General features: G+C 46.0%; 1 protein-coding gene and 1 long non-coding RNA gene across 12 annotated transcripts in view; one reads left to right on the top strand and one right to left on the bottom strand.

The window, feature by feature from the left end:
* RERE (arginine-glutamic acid dipeptide repeats) overlaps nt 1–16397 on the top strand; it is a 366200-nt gene that overhangs the window by 299840 nt on the left and 49963 nt on the right. For 4 of the 6 annotated variants that reach the window (XM_074377496.1, XM_074377499.1, XM_074377498.1 and 1 more), the window contains one exon: nt 11992–12072. In XM_074377496.1, coding sequence (XP_074233597.1) covers nt 11992–12072 — 81 coding nt within the window. Of the gene's footprint in view, nt 1–10708; nt 10869–11223; nt 11285–11991; nt 12073–16397 lie in introns of those variants that run through there. The other 2 variants (XM_074377501.1, XM_074377502.1) reach the window with 2 other exon arrangements.
* On the bottom strand, nt 642–14149 carry LOC123617562 (uncharacterized). Of its 6 annotated transcripts, none has more exons than XR_012511468.1 (5): nt 13912–14149; nt 11746–11845; nt 11236–11660; nt 4477–4574; nt 642–4250 (listed from the first exon to the last, which is right to left on the bottom strand). It is a non-coding gene; the product is annotated as an uncharacterized LOC123617562 (long non-coding RNA). The 6 variants fall into 6 exon arrangements; XR_012511467.1 differs by having other exon boundaries at nt 11236–11663; XR_012511466.1 differs by lacking the exons at nt 11236–11660; nt 11746–11845 and having other exon boundaries at nt 642–3669; nt 3771–4250.

Here is a 16397-nt window from a genome sequence, read left to right on the forward strand (position 1 = left end):
ACACACACACACACACACACACACACACACCACACACACACACACACACACACTCCCTCTCTCTCGCTCTCGCTCTCTCGCTCTCTCGCTCTCTCGCTCGCTCTCTCGCTCCCTCTCTCCCTCTCTCTCTCTCTATGGGTGTCCCGCATGGGGGTAATATGAGACCGAAAGTGTCCCTGTCATACAAAGGGAACAGTGGTCAGACAGGGATCTGCCTTATAACCATGTTTTGCATTTTGTAATTGAAATACACTCCCCTTCCCTTCTCACCCTGCTGTACTTCCTAAAGGGATCACTGATTTTCCTCCCATTTTGGAGAGCATTTAAAGTGACCAAACTTAAAGGAGGAGCCCTGGCCTTTATGAAAGGGAAACAAAGTCCAGGAGCTCCTTCTGTGGGCGCCCTCGGAGCTGGACAGGGCCTCAGCTTCCCGCCTGGGGAGTGGGGCTGATTGTAACAGCGTCTGGATTTGATTGAGTTCTTCTGGAAGATACGTTTCACTTAATTTGAAATAACAGGTCTTTATGATTTTATTTCAGTTAGGACTATATGATATCATTGTCCATAATTATAACAATCTATTTATTTTACCTCCCTACTTGAGAACTTTTAGTGCCTTAGGAGTTTTAATGTTTTACCAAAAAGGAGCAAAAGGAACATTCTAGACCTGTGCTATCCAGTATGGTAACCACTAACCACATGGAGCTGTTGAGCACCTGAAATATGCTAGTCCAAGTTGAGATGTGCTGTTAGAATAAAATACACAGTGAATTTCACAGACTGCATAGGAAAGAGAGAATGTGAACTATTTCATTCATCATTTTTATATTGATTGCATATTGAAATAATATTTTGGATATATTGACTTAAGATGTATTATTACTATTAATTTTATGTTTCTTTAAAAAACATGGCTACTAGAAAATTAAAGTTACATGTTTGTCTCACATTTGTGGCTCGCATTCAGTTTTTATTGGGCAACCATTGATTTAGACTCCTCTAATTATAATTTTTGCAAAAGGTTTCCCACTAAAGATTCCTCCTTCTTTGTTCTCTTGTAACTTACAGACAAGCCACATTTCTTTTTCCAGTTTATTCTTCTTTCCTCCTGTGTGGAGATCTACTTTGTTAAAGAAGGTAAACTTTTTAGTGACTTCTTTATGAGCCACTTGACAGGGACATTTACCTGGAGACAGCGGTGGTATCGCAGGGAGAGAAGGCGCCTCGAGGGCCCATTTGGGTTCTGTTATTAGTGTTGGGTTATTTTTAATGTGGGTGTAGCTGGGCAGCCATAATTGGTAGGAGGTGTTTAGCTGGCGCTGTTTCTACATCTGTTAATGCTGCTGCTTAACTAGCCAGTTCTCGTTTGACTTGAAAGTGCATTGAAGCGTGCTGCTCTGACACCCACCCAGCGGCAGGGCTGTTAGGCCTGCAGTAGTAAAAGCACTTCAGCTGCTCAGTGTAATCATCTAGACTCCGAGGGTCGTAGAGACAGAGACGTGTAGGAAGGCTCAGTGGCCTTCTTAGAGGGCACAGTTGCTATGTAACCCACCCACCAGGAGGTCATTTTCCTACTGGGCATGTGGTCTTTGAGTGAAAAATAGTGACTTTTATTTGATGTTTGAGACCACCTGGTAAGGATCAGCACACAGGAATGCTGAGAAGGGACCTCCTCATCGGCTTTGCTCTGGGTGCTAAGCTGGCATCGTGGAGTGGGACAGCGTGGTTTCTCTGGTGAGACGTGTACGTTTGAACCAACCAGAAATTTGGTGTCGCGTTATTTTGTAGGTAGTCATTGGAGAGTCAGAAACTCAGCAGTGAGCACATATCAGGAGACCCTGAGTCAAGCTGAAGGGCAGATCCTGGGAAGTCGAACAGCACTGTAGGAAAACCCAGCCAGCTCACCCCCCAGGTGCATTATGACAGGTTCATTCCACAGCCACAGTGATCACCTGCTCCGTGTGTCAGGTGCTGGAGATCCCTTGTGCATTCAGGGTCCTGTCATGTGGCAGTGAGGGCTCAGTGTCAACACAGAGCAGAGGAAGGTCGTAGAGAGTAAGAGGGCCTGCAGGTTGTCTGAAGACGTCTGATTGGAGGGTGCTTTACTGGCTCATTTAATTAATAGTTGACTGACTTTGAGGTTAAAGTTTTTAGTGGTTTTTGTAATGAATCTCATATTGATTTCCTATTGCCGCACAACGAATTACTCCCAGCAATCAAAATCACCTCAGCTTAAAACCATGATCATTTGTTCTCTCTCTCAGTTTCTGCAGGACAAGAATTTAGGAATGGCTTAGCTGTGTGGCTCTGACTTGGGGTGCTTCCGTGAGGCTGCAGTCAGGTGGTGGATGGGATGGGAGTCATGTTGAAGGCTCCTTCACTTGTGAGTCTGGACTAGGAAAACTCAGATGGCTGGGGGCTGAACAGCTGGAGCTGCTGAGGCCACTATGCCTATGTGGTCTCCTCAGCAGGGCAGCTTCAGGATAACCACACTTCTTAACGTGGTGGCTCAGGGCTCCAAAGACACGTGTCTGGAGAGGGAGAGGCAAGCAGAAGCTGTGGTACTTCTCATGTGTGGCCCAACCTCGGATGTTACCCAGAACCGATTCCGCCTGTTGGTCAAGACAGTTAGGGTCCACCCAGACCCAAGGGCGGGGACAGAGACCCACCCAGACTCAAGGGCGGGGACAGAGACCCACATCTCAGCCGAGGAGTATCTTCACCACACTGCAGGAGCAGCATGTGAGATGGGAAGGAAATACGGTCTGTCACAAATTCAAAGCTCTTGTGGGCAGATGTGTTTCAGTTTGTTTTGTTTCAAGTGTATAATCCTGTCTGTGAAGTGAGAGTATTGACCACTTAGATGTGCTAAAGCTTCCTTCCGACCTTGACGTTCTCCTGGTCTACTATTATTACACATATGGCGGGGAGTGAGTGTGGGGTTGATGAACTGCCCAGCTTTTGTAGACATCTCTGGAGCGCAGCAGCGGACGAGTCAGCTGGGAGTAGGAGGCCTGCTGGGCTCTTCCTGCTGGCCTCAGGCACCCTAGGACCTGGCGTTTTAGTCACCCTTTGTGTTTCTCTAGCTAATCTTCTGGAGCCAGGGTGGATAAAACAGGGATGAAACCAGGAGCTGTCACCATTCTCATGAACAGAGGCGGGTAGAAGAATCAGGGCAGGATCGTGTTAGACCTGCCTTCCCCAGTTCTCATTCTCATGCTCTTTGGCCTTCGGAAGACTGGCAAGGAAGGGAAAGGAACCAGGAAAGGGAATGCTTTGGCATTACTCCTCCACGACAGTGGGACAGCTGCCATGTTTGACCCTAGAGAAGACCTCTTTTAGAAATGGGCAGGCTTGGATTTGGATTTCTGTTCTAACCATCAAATCTTTTGGGATAAGGCAGGGAAACAGGTCCTTTTGCAAAAACTAGGATTTATTTAATATCAGAGATACCCTGAATTCCCAGGTCAGACAGTTGACACAACAGACTGTGCATTAACAGGGTCTCTCTTTGGAAAGAGCTTAGCCACCCTCTTCTCTCTTTGTAGGAGAGAGGCTGCATGTCTGACCGTGGCTCCCAGGGATGGGGAACTAGAGGCTTCCACTGTCGAGGCCCAGACACTTGCCCTGCACGCGAGCACACGGAAGCCCTGACAGAGGGCTGGTGACCTAGACAAGGAAGTAGTGATTTAGTGGCAGAGCCACGTACTCTGAGCCATGTTGTTTTGTGGGGTTTTTTTGGGGGGGGGTAATTAGGTTTATTTACTTACTTATTCTTAGAGATGGTACTGGGGATTGAACCCAGGACCTCATGCATGCGAAGCATGCGCTCTGCCACTTACTCTGCCACTTTCCTCCCTCTGTGGAAAAAATTTTAACATGGTTATACAGCATACAACCTCTGACACTTCTGCTTCCAAGAGCAAGTGTTTATATGTAAAATTTCCTTTATAGGTTTTTTTTTTTTAAAGACGATTAATGCCCTTTAATTCCTCTGATATAAGTAGATACAGAGGATTTTTTCTGCACTGAGATTCCAAGCAGTTAATCCTATTTTGAAATCTCATTTACTTCTCCACCTTTCCTGATTAGCTATGGATTGGGACAGGATTTTAATTTATTTAAACTTAGGTTTCTTCATCTTCATCTGTAGAATGGACCCAGTGACACGAATCTTGGAGAGTATGTTGAGGAGCTCTGAGGAGGGTGTTGTCAGGGCCCATCAGTGTCCTTGTAGAGATGGTGATGTCCTGAGACAAGAGAAGATGTTACTCTGAATAGAAAGCGTGGGTACAAGTCTTGAGTTGGGGAAAAGTAAAAATGTCAGGTCTAGGGAGAGATTTGAGAATCATCAATAAAAATGTCATTATTACTTTAAATTGTTATCCTACTCGCTGTTTTTAAACTATAACAAGTTTAATGAAACTATCAACTAGTTACCCTGGAATAATGGTAGTAAGTTCCAAATGTACTTACAAGGTTGAGTCAGAAATCAGCAGCAACATCGGAGAGGTCTTGGGAGCGCCCACCGTGGTTTGCTGGCACGTCTCCTCCTGGACACTTTGGTTCTGGTGCTATTTATTGAAAAAGTCATACTTTACTTGGCTCACCCTTTCTTTGATGTGTTAAATATTTTAAACCAAAAACCAAATGATAACTTTTCAAAGCAATGTCAGTAGTCTGCCTCCAGCTGGAAGTAGCTATGAGGTGATGGGAATCTGTAGCAAACAGGATTGCATGGGTGAAGAGCAGCAGGTCCTAATCTACTGGCTGGTCAGTAAGAGCCACTGATGAACAGGTAGGCGCCGTGTGGTACGGTGTTTGGAAAGGCTTTTATGTCTTCTGCTTGGCATCAGTGTTCTCTTTTTTCACCCCTCATTAACATAGGCCCACATCTAGGAAACGTCTTCCGTTTTCTTCTGTCACTCTGTGTCTTCAGAAGAGCAGTGGACATACACCTCTTACTCCCAGCCTGGCCTTTGGGCTTACACCTTAGTATTTCTGCTGGGGGACTGTGGTTTACTTACTTATTTGCAGATCTACCTGTTCTTCAGTCCCCTAAGAAGCGGTAAGTTATTAGCATAAAATTTTGTGCAGAAAATAGGGTAGAGCAGAAGGAGCCATTTTCACAGTGGGACTCATTTTAATACCTGCAGTGTTTTCCAAACAGTTATGTAAGAAGGACTGAGTAGAAGTGGCTTTTCAGAGGTCCTAGTGAGTTTCTGACTGTGATACACTAGTTAAAATTCACCAGAGGGAGTTAATTTTGAAGGCTCTCAGCCAGGGGTTAATGCAGAGTTATCTTGCGTCTAGTTTTGTAACGTAGCCCCTGTCTTCTGGCTTCGCTTCTGCGCTGTAGACACAGGTCAGACCCAGCACTTGGGACGCGCCATGTTGGGAGTTCCACGTGTAGATGCAGGATGAGCACACCTTATTACTCTTCTGTGTGCAGTCCGGCTTATTGTTAAGAATAATTTTTTTTGTGATTGGTAGGGCAGGCATTTTATGGCCAATTTAAAAGATGAACGAACCGAAGCAAGCATAAGTTATGAGAATATAGCCTTTACTTGTCCTTTTGTAGGTTTCTGGAAACACTCAGAATCCTGCAATGCAAAAACACAGGCAACCGATGCCCAGCACTCCCCTGATCCACACACTGTCTTCGACTCTGTTCTTAGGCCTCACCCCACACTGAGGTTCCCCGATTATTTACATTTGTCACCTTTAATCCTTTCACACTGCTTCAAGAATTTGTGGCATATGGTTAGTTTTCCCATCTGTAAAATGGAGATACTGGTAGTCCCAGCCTTGTAAGGTTGTCATGATGCTTAAATCAGTCAGTTCAGTGAATATGTGTATATACATGTGTGACTGAAGCATCGTGCTATACATCAGAAATTGACAAAATATTGTAAACTGACTATACTTCAATTTAAAAAAGTAAAAAAAAATTAGTTCACGAAGAGCCTTTAAGATAGTGCTTGGCATCATAGGCACGCCGGAGCACTGTGCAGCGCTAGCTGCTGTCGTTGTTAAACAGGGTGGTGTTTCCCTACCTTCTTCACATCATGACATGTAACAGTGACCCTGCAGGCCCCAGGCCAGCCCTGCCAGCCTGAGGGGCCAGCAAGGCAGCCAGTTGCCCTCAGGCACAGGGCTTGGGAGGCTCCGGCCTGGGGCAGGCCCAGCAGTGACATGAGGCACTTTTGAACGTGTTACTTTGTCATCAGAGAAGATGCTACCGCACTTTGACCCAATTATGTTTATCCCTATTAAGTATCTCCCATTTCAAAGTGGTTGCGTCTAAACAGTCATGTCAGACTTCCTTTACGGAAGAGAGGAGCAGACCAGATCCTGGGGCTTCAGAGTTTGAATCTCATGTTCTTTCCATTCTACCAAAAATGAGAAATGCAGTTTTCCAGATTCTGTTAAAACCCAGAGTTAACGTAAGTAGTGTGTTCATATAACTCACTGTTGTTTAAAGCCAGGAGTTAAATGTTCTCTACCAGGAACTTCAGATCGAAAGTAGAAAACTATAGCAATCTGTCTAAAAACTGGAGCATAATTATGTAGCAGGATAGAAGTGCTAATTATCACTATGGCAATCATAGGACAGTACTTAGATGTTTGAAATTAACATTTTGTATACCTTAACACAATGTTATATGTAAAAATACATTTCAGTAAATAAAATAAAGTGAAAATTGGAGCACAATCACAACCTGAGTTGTAAAACAAAGCAAAGAACGATCTTGCCAGAAATACATCTGTATTTATATTTGGATCTCATCTGTAGGGACTCAAAAATAGGAAAGGACTTGTTTTGTGCTCTCAAGGGACAGGAGGGTGATTAGAAACAAACAGCACCAGAGAAACCAGTGCCAACACCCAAGGAACCTCAGCTCGTGGATCCGAGAGTGGCCAGATTGCGTGCCTGGGGAGCATAAAAATAAAAAGCAGGGCTGCCGAGTGCTTGGAGCGACGACCCAGCCACAGCTCCCGCCTCGTAAATAAACGGTCTTTCTCCTTCATACTTGGCAGCTTAGCCTTCTAATATCTAAACACCATCAGGGACTGAAAAGCTAATGGACATAGACATAATTCATGAGGCCTTGAATTTCAGTACTGGAAGTGCTGGATTTCAGCTCAACTGCTGGAATGCTATTAAGAAGCAGACTGTATCTGTGAACTTTCGTTTAGAAGCTTTATAGCACCTGTCTGTTTGTAAGTCGATAGTGTTAATTATTAAATTAAAGTCTTAAAAACTTCAGGGTCTTCCTTTGAAGAGAGATGAATTAATAGAAGGAAAGGAGACCACAGCCTGTTTAACATATCAGCCTATTCTAATTCTTGACGGAGCTGAGTGGGTTGGCTTTGTTTCGATTTTAAAGGCTACTCTGCATTTCTGGTAAACCACAAGGTAAAGGCTGGTCTCTGAGAAGCAGATGTTTTGCCAGTTCTGAGGCCTTGTGGCTTTCCATAGAGAAGTAACAGTACAGGCCACATGAAGCTTTTGCTTCCTTTTTTTTTTTTTTAAAGTGAGGCCAATGGTGCTTTGCACTTGATAGCATAGTCATTGATACACATTGACAGCAGTGGTCTGTGTTCACCGTCAGATGTCAAATTCATATTTCTGGAAGTAGTTTGCTTGAATTGTCTATAATACAAGTGTTCCCAGTGCACTTGGACTATAGATTTAGCCTTAGAAATAGTAGGAGAGTCTTGGATGATATTTAAAGCCAAGGGAGCAGTGGAAATCATACTGAGGGCAGTTTGGAGAGCAGCAAACCTAGAACAAAGCTGGGGAAGACTCTAATATTTAGAGGTTGAGTAGAGAATGAAGCAGGTAGGTGGTAAGAGGAAAATCAGCAGAATTTGGTGTCACGGAGCCAACAAGGTCAACTCTATTATCAAAGTTTGAAATGGATCCTTTGGCCTTTAACAGTCTGTTTCCACTGTGACCACCCTAGCCCAGGCCCCTGTCATCTCATGGTTTGTTTCACTTGTATATCAAAAACTTGGGAACTCCAACTGCCTGACACTATAGGGAGGCAAAGTGGTATTTAAGATGCAACTCCTGTCTGTTCAGAGTTTATAGACTCTGTGAGTACACGAGAGCTTATGCAGATAAATCAATGCTACGTGACTGGGAGGGGATGGTCAGGGAAGTTTCATTTTGTAGTTGGAGGGATTTGAGCCTGAGGTAAAGTGGAGGTGTCTTGGGTAGGCTGTGGAGAGGAGTATTAAAGGTATCCCAGAGTCTGGAGTTCAGACAAGGTTGTAGCACAAGCCAGCTGGCATTACTGGATGTCTGGTTGGAAAGGTAGGCAGGGGCAGGATCATGGTGGGCCTTGAATTCAGGGCTAAAGGGTGTAAACACCACCCTGACGAGGTCAAAGAGCTATTCTTAGGTAGGGGCTGGAGGCAAGATGGTGTAGGCCCATGATAAAACCTGTGGTTTTGAAAAAAAATTTTGGCAGAGGCTTGTAAGTGGCTGGATGGGGGAGATGGGTTAATAGGCCCATCTAGGAAAGAAAGGATAAGGGTTTGGTCTGGGACTAGAGTTAGAATGGCCAGGAAAGGAAGACACTGAAAGACCTTTCTTAGGAAGAATACCGAGGACATGGTGATTTGATTTGGGGGCCAAATGGAAAGGGCAGAGTCACAGGTAATGGTACCAGGACTGCAAATGGTTCCGTCTGTAGACTCTTCCACTGTGCAGACAGTCTGGCAGTAGTGCTGGGCATGGGTTTTGGAGCCTGGATTTGAATTCTGCCTTTACCGCTGAGGAGTTGGGTGGCCCTGGTCTGGTTACTTAACCATCCATGCCTCAGCTTCCTTGTCTGTAAAATGGAGATGATAACACTACTTCCTTCTAGGTTGTGAGGACTTTGAATTAATATATATGAGGCTCTTGGCACATAGTAGGTACTTAATAACTAACTGTTGAATGGATGATGTTTAGAGGATTATAACAAGTAGAAGAATCAGGATCTGAACTCAAGTTTGCCCAGCTCCACCTGCTGTTCCAGATTGTCTTTCTCAGATGCTTCCTTCATTGTGCTGGCATGAAGGCACAGTGAACCTGCTGTGTGTCCTTTGGTATTGAGCCCACGTTCGGATTGCCTGGTCCTGCCATTCTACCATCTGACTTGCGCCAGACTGTCCGCCTCAGCTTTGTATAGACTCTTCCTGTCCAGTAACCCACTTGCCATCCACTGCCTCTGTATTTCCTGGTGGGCCTCCCTCCCACCATGGCCCTGCAAATGCTGCCTGTCCTTTGTGATCTGGCCTTGGTGAAGGCGTGCTGGACAACTATAGTCCATCCCTCTTCTTGGCTCCCTTGCCGCACTGGTGAGCTGCCCTTCACTACTTTATGCTTGGCTGACTTTAGTCTCAGATGGTTCTGTAATGACTTCATGCACATTTATCTTACCTGCAAAAAATGAATTAGGTTTTTTTTTGAATCAGTTTTAATAAAGGTGCATGGCTACCTTTTTAAAAAATTGTTATTTAAAAAATACCTCCCAGTGTTACGTACTCAGGAAATACTTAAATTCTTAAAGAATGGATTAAGAAATTAATTCTCAAGGCTGAGGTTGAGTCCAGGGCCCCCTCATCTCACGCCTGGGTTCTCTCACCAGCCTCTTTATTGTGTTGCAGCCAGTCTGTTTCTAATCCACGCAGAGGGCCCCACGGCCCCTGCAGCAGCCCCTGTCCAGTCTTTTCATGAACGCCCATGCTTAGACATCTCTGCTGCCCTACAGTGAGACCATAACTCTGCAGCCTGGCCTAGAAGGCCCTCTGCAACCCGATCCTCTCCTGCCTCTTCAGTCTTACCTGCTGCACTCAGTCTGCAGTTCCCAGAATGTTCTGTGTGCCCTTCCTGGCTGACTCCTCTGCAGGAGCCCACCTGGCAGGCTCTTGCTCTTCCTTGTCACTTCCTCTGAGACCGCAGCAGAGTAAGTTGCTTCCTCCTCCTGGCCCCACCTACCGCCCTTTGTTCCACAACTGCTTTTCACTGGTGCCCAGAGGTTGATCTGTTTACCCATCTGCCCTGCCAGCTCCTTGAGGGCAGGGCAGCCTCATTGCTTTCCACAGCCGGGGTGGAGATGCTCTGCACATAGCCCAGGATGTGTGCTGATCATATATATCATATATTTATATGTGTATGTATGTATGTATATGTATATATAGTGTGTGTATATGTGTGTGTGTGTATATATGATACTTTTGTCAAGTAACAAAGGTCACTCTTCAGACGAGAGTAGAGCTGCTTCCTTGCACCTTGACATATTTCTCCTTTGAACCATTCGAATTATATTGAAAACTGACAGTGATGAGTCATATCTTAGAAAGGGGTGAAATCTGAAAATGCAGAGCCTCCAGGAATGGAGTAGGAGGTTACAGATCGGTCTTGCAGGCCAAGTCTGGCTCTTGGCTGAATTTGCCCGGCTGGTCTCAAACACGGGGAGTGGGAGGGACTCTCCTCCCGGTGGGCAGGTGATTTATTGGCTGGGAAGCTTCCGCGGTGATTTAGTTGTGAAACGGCGCCCTGCGAGGTGCAGGCTAATGCCCGGGCCGCGCGGGAGCGCCGCCCACCATCCCGGGCCGGAAGAGAGCGCGGGGGTCGTCGGGGACCAGCACCCCACTGCGCAGCCCCGGGGCGGCGGGCGTGCGGCCGTCGCGCTGCCGACTAGGCCCGCCGGGAGGGAGGCCTGGAGACGGAGCGGCCTGGGAAGGGCCCCGAGTGCCGGTTCGGCCCCAGCCCTTCGGGCGCCCTCTGCTCGCGCTCGACGCAGTGGGGAGGAAGTTTCTGCGCTCCACCGCCTGGGTTGAGCCCCGCAGTTGGGAAGGAGGAAACTGAGGTACCAGCGCCGGGGTCCCGAGTGCCCGGGCCGCGGGCCCGGCACAGAGCCTCGGGGTGGGGGCCGGGGCTGGTGGGCGGCGCGGCGATCCAGGCCGCCTTTTGCAGCCGCCCGTGGCCGCGCGGGGCTCTGCGCGCCGCTCAAGCCTCCTCCCCCGGCGGCAGCGGCGGCAGTGGCGGCGGCCCCAGCCCCGCGCCCCGCGCCCCCCGCGCCCCGCGCCGCGCGGCCCCGCCGCGGTCACACGCCGAGCCGCCCGGCCGCCTCCGCCCTGCGCTTTGTGGAGCGGGAGCCCGAGCCTGAGCCTAGTGACAAGCGCGGCCTCTCGCCGCCCCGGACGCTGAGTGCCGCCCGCGCCGGCCCGGCGTACCTGTAGCTGCCGGGGGTGGGCCGCGCGGGACCCCGCTTCTAGCCCCGAGGTGGGGCTGGGACGCCGGGAGTTGCCCCCCTTGCGGCGGGGAGGGTCTGCCCGGGGGAATCGGACCAAGTGAAAGTCTCCGGACTGCTAAGGAAATGGGGGGTGGGGGGCGTCGGGAAGAAGGCAGGAGTGCGCGTGATTATTTGTTCCTTGGAGTGGCTTTTAATGACGGCGATGGCGGGGCAGGCCAGCTGGGGTTCGGGCTCCCAGGGGCTTCTGCGATATCGGTGCCTTTCTGCCGAATTTCTCGGATTAACGAAAGGGCCTTTTAACCCTCGAGGGTGCCTGGAGAAAAGTCTCCAGGTTTGGTTCTGTTTCCCCCTTCTGTTCGACACTTGGGGAAGCCTCGTCCTCCGGTGGAAACCAGTTGTGCTGTTCTACTGAAACACGGAGCATATTTGTTTATACCTCCGTGGACCGATGCGGGGAGCGGAGGCACAGAGGGCGCAGACTGCTGCTTACCTCGGGCGTAGGACGTCCTTCTAAATCTGCCTGGTGTGCGGGCCTGGGGTTCTGATGGAGGCTGTCCGCGGCCTGCCGGGCGTGGGTCCCAGCTGTGCTACTGAAATATCCCCCAGCCTAGTCAGTATTCCCTAGCTCAGACTTTTTTGTGGTGGTTATTCTGCTGATTGAAGATATCTTTGCTTTGCTGACATCCTGTTTTGTTTTTTGTTTTTACATTCCATTTGTTGTTTCTTTTTATCACAGAAACGCTTCGTTAAGGGGCTCAGGCAGTACGGCAAGAACTTCTTCAGAATTAGAAAGGAGCTGCTTCCCAATAAGGAAACAGTGAGTACAATTGGACTTTATGTAACTTGATTTTTTTCCTCTTTGCTCCCGCTGCTTCTCTGCACTTGATCTTACGAAATGGTTTCCTTTAACCCTGCGTTGTGCTCGGACTCAAGCTGGCCTCTAAGATCCTATTCATTTTACTTCCTTCACTTTTAGTTTTAGCTCATGATTCTATCTAGATCGTTAAGTGACAGATTATGCTTATCCCCACCCCCAAGAAAGCGGATTTCTGAACAGAAAAGTCTGGCAACAGAGGGTTGGTTGCTGGGCGGTGGGTGTCTGGGTTGTTGGAGAGTCAACATCTAACTTTAAATACAGTGTCTGAAACAGAAAAGATCATGTCTGACTACTTTGGATTTGGTTATTGACAAAATTCATCAACAAACAATAGAGTTAAGAGTGAGTTTGTAGCTCACTATACTTTGAATTCCCGTGGGACTTTTTATTTCATGCAGCTATGTTTCAAAGAGTACTTTTAACTATTTTTTTAACCCTAGAAGTTTGCACTTTTTATTGGACAGATACATAAGAGTTCCTAGAAATTCTTTAGAACGAGGCTTTTAAAAATTCCTTTGATACTTCACAAAGCTGAGAATCAGATCTCATGAGTGCTCTTGCTAAACCTGGGGTAGGCAGGTTTGCTATGGAAAATTGAGAGTGAAGTTGTATGAAGAGAATGCTAGCAATGGAGTCATTCAGTCTTACTTGAATTTACCTATGATTTCCTGCAGGTGGTATTGGAGGAGGGTGGGGAGAGGCCTTGTGGCTAGGTCAAGGAATAGGGGAGACTGGGGGTGGAGTAGCACCAGTCACTTCCCGAAGCAGAAGTGCGCTCCAGGACCCCGGGATGGGAGGTTGAATATTCAGACCTTGAGCCGCTTCCCCCATCCCCCTTTTCGGAAGTGGAAGGAGGAGGTGGTAGAAAAATATCCATTATAAAAGCAGGTGGGTTGGTTTGGTATTTGATTTTCTAATAAGGTGTTATTTACTGATTTCCTCTTATTCAGTTTAGGTTCTTTTATTTAGTTTTTTTTTTCCCTAATCGAATTGTTTCTGGACACTTTTTCTGTACCCTATCTTATAAATAGCAAGACCTCAAATTAGGAAAGAAGGTTTCTGAGATTTAAATTGGTGTCTTGCATTAATCAATCATAATACAATTAAGCTTTCAATATTTATTACATATCTAAATATGCTGAGTTGGGTCATTTTGAGAATGGTTAAACAAAAAGCTGTTTGTAGACATTAAACTAAAATATATTATGTAATCAATCTATATATATAAAATCAGTTTATTTTTTGTTCTTTCCAGAACAGTTTGGGGTGAGGTATTTAATATGGAACAAAGAAAGAAATACCTTTAAGTTTTCTGAAGATTTCAGTTATTTGAAGTAAAAAACAAAAAAGCCTTTACCCAAGTTTAGGAATTTTGGTTTAGCCAAATTGGAGTGAAAATGAGAGAGATCAGTGAGCTGATACGATGGGCCAGATTATAACCTCTCAACACAAGTTTTCTCTCCCTGTGCTCTGCTGAAAGTTGTGAACCATGGAGACTTTGATACACCACATCCCTCGATAATTATTTTATCTTTCTGTTTTCAAAAATAAACTTAATAGAGATACTAAGCATTGAATCTCAAATCTAGTCTCTAACATTTGGAAATACCAGACAGTTTGCACTTTATCTGCCTTATGGAAACTGATCTGAATTAACCTTGGTAAGGGTCTTCTAATCTGTTTATCTTCTTACTCTTGGTTGTCCCTCATACTTATTGATGACGTCTGACTCAGTAAGCAGCCTTTCCTTCCCCACAGAGAAGCTCTCACTACACCAACCTTTTGAGCAGGTTCTCTGGTCTTTTTCAGGCACCTCTTTTCCAAGACTCTTTCCCATTGCTTCTCTGCCATCCCTGTTTCCCAGGGCACGTCTTCCTCAGGGCGCAGTCGTTAGAGCTGATGGGAGAGTTGTTCGCGGCACTGGAAAGTTTATTAGGGCCGACATTGGCCAACTGTCCTAGTGTCCTGCTGTCTTTTGCATGGAATTGGAGGAGGTTGGTAGCAGGGTAAATCTAAGTGCTCTAGGCGGCTGGGGGAGGCACTCATCTTACATTTTCCTTAGTTATCAGCATGGCCAAGCTAATCATTCACAGCTCCTAGGGGAGGGAGGGCGAAGGTTATTTTTCATTTTTGCTGCAGAAGATGAGAAAATTTGCAGATACCAGTGTTCTTGGTTCAAAACTTCCTTGGTAGAAATCTTCATATGGTCATGCTTTATATACACAGCAGATATCTCTAGTCTAGATACTCCACCTTCTCTTCTGTTTACCAGAGTTATTAACTCATTTCTTTGCTATTCTCAAATGACTTGAAACTTCAGAAGGGTGTCAGCATCCAAAAGAACATGCCTAATTGGGCGTGGGCTCAGGATCAGCAGCCCTGTGTTCTATTCTTGGTCTCACCGGTAACTGGTGTCTGGTGATCTCTCAACTGGGCAGTCTGCTCTGAGCTGTTCATTGGGAAGCTCAGGTCAGATCCTGCCAAGACCTGGTAGATTATTTTCTCTCAAATGATGTTTCTTTGAATGAGAATTTTATAGGTGTTACAATCTTTAAAAAGTGTTTGCACATCTTTGGCTGTCGCTGTACCTGAGAGCAAAGTCGTGGTTCTTGCCTTCTCTGTGGGGCCTCCAGCACATTATTCACCCTCTCTGTCCTGTAATGTCTGTTTCGGTAAAATGGGGTGATCCTTCCACCTCTTAGAATTGTTTTGAGAATTTAAACAAGATAATGTCTATGAGGAGTATATAAAACCCCTTCAAAATGGTTGTTCTGATCTACCCCAAAGACTACATAAAGTAGCTAAATGCTATGAAAAAAAGTTATTTTCTGCTTATCAACATTGAGCCTATATAAAAAGAAATTACTTGCTTTTTATTAATCTGTCTTACAGAAAAACCCTCTAATTGAAAAACTGAGAGGAGGTGGAGAGCACTGCCTAGTTTAAAGGATGTATTTCCTCTGTCTTGAAGCTTTGAGCTTCCATCCTTACCAGGCCCTTCCGTGCCGTTATGCAGACGGCGCTTCCTGGTGGGCGTGGACACGGACAGCTTTCCTGGCTCTTTTGGCTTCTGGTGTTTATTACTCAGGAGCTAAATCTGGCTTTTCTCTGAACACTGCTGCCCACTACAGTGGGAATAGTGGCTGTGATTGTGGAAAACCAACTGTTTATAGAGGTTTAGTTGAATGGGTATTACATGTTAGCCTCATGGTACCCAAGAGAGTAACTGCAAGTCGGATAATTCAGTGTAACGGTTGTGCGAATGTCCTGTGGTTTACCTTTCTCCTCACTTTCCCTCTCTCTAGAACTGCTTGCTTCCCTCAGTATGCTTATGAGGTGTGTAATGAGTAGTGAAATATGGTAAAGAATTTTCACTCAGCATCTCAGGTTCCCCTTGGCTTTATACCTCTTCTCTTTAAAGGCACAGTTTGGCCTAAACCACATCAGAGTCTTGGGTGTTAGCACATTTGTATAAATCACGGTGAGTGCCCCATCGCTGAGCTTCTGAGACGGTGATGGGGAACAAGGCTGCTGCGTTTTGCTTTTAAGCACTGCCATGGAATCTTTGGATCGATAAATCACATGAGCATTGATACTAAGGTAATGCCTGAAAAAAGAGACCTAATAGAGTTGAATCTTAATTACTAAGAGGGGAGTCCATGTTATAAGTAATACAAAATCATGGGTGTTCCAAAAAATAACACTTGTTTGACTTTTACACATTGTAGTTTTCTTAAAAATCATGAGATGATTACTCAGGTGACAGTGACATATAGTATCTTCTTTCATGCTGAGAACATCTGTTTGTTGTTTGAACCAAAGACTTTCCGTGTCTGACACCTAGGCGGTTGTCCTGTCCCTGGAATCCTGGCTGGCCTTTGTTTAAAGCTCTGTTGCTTGGATAGATTGAGCCAGCAGACCTGTGTCTGGTGCCTCTAATGTTAGTGAGAAGACCATTTGATCTGGAAGAGGTGCACCCAAACGATTTTTTACCTCTGGAGGGAGCAGGGGAACAGGTGCACACCCTCAGTTACCTTTCCTCATCTCTTAGTTTTATTTTTGAATACCCAGCCCATTGGAGATTAGGCTTTTGTTATTTGTAAAACCTGTTGCTGTTGCATTAATATTTTCTGTACCAGAAATTCATTTTCACACATTTCCCATTTTCAGAGCTAGCTAAACATTACGTATAGTTCAATTTTTAGAAAATTTTGTATACCACTGAACGCAGTAATGGTGCATGTCTGTAAGGAGAAGCAAGGTGC

The sequence above is a fragment of the Camelus bactrianus genome, chromosome 13, assembly GCF_048773025.1.
Source record: "Camelus bactrianus isolate YW-2024 breed Bactrian camel chromosome 13, ASM4877302v1, whole genome shotgun sequence".
Lineage (NCBI taxonomy): Eukaryota > Metazoa > Chordata > Mammalia > Artiodactyla > Camelidae > Camelus > Camelus bactrianus.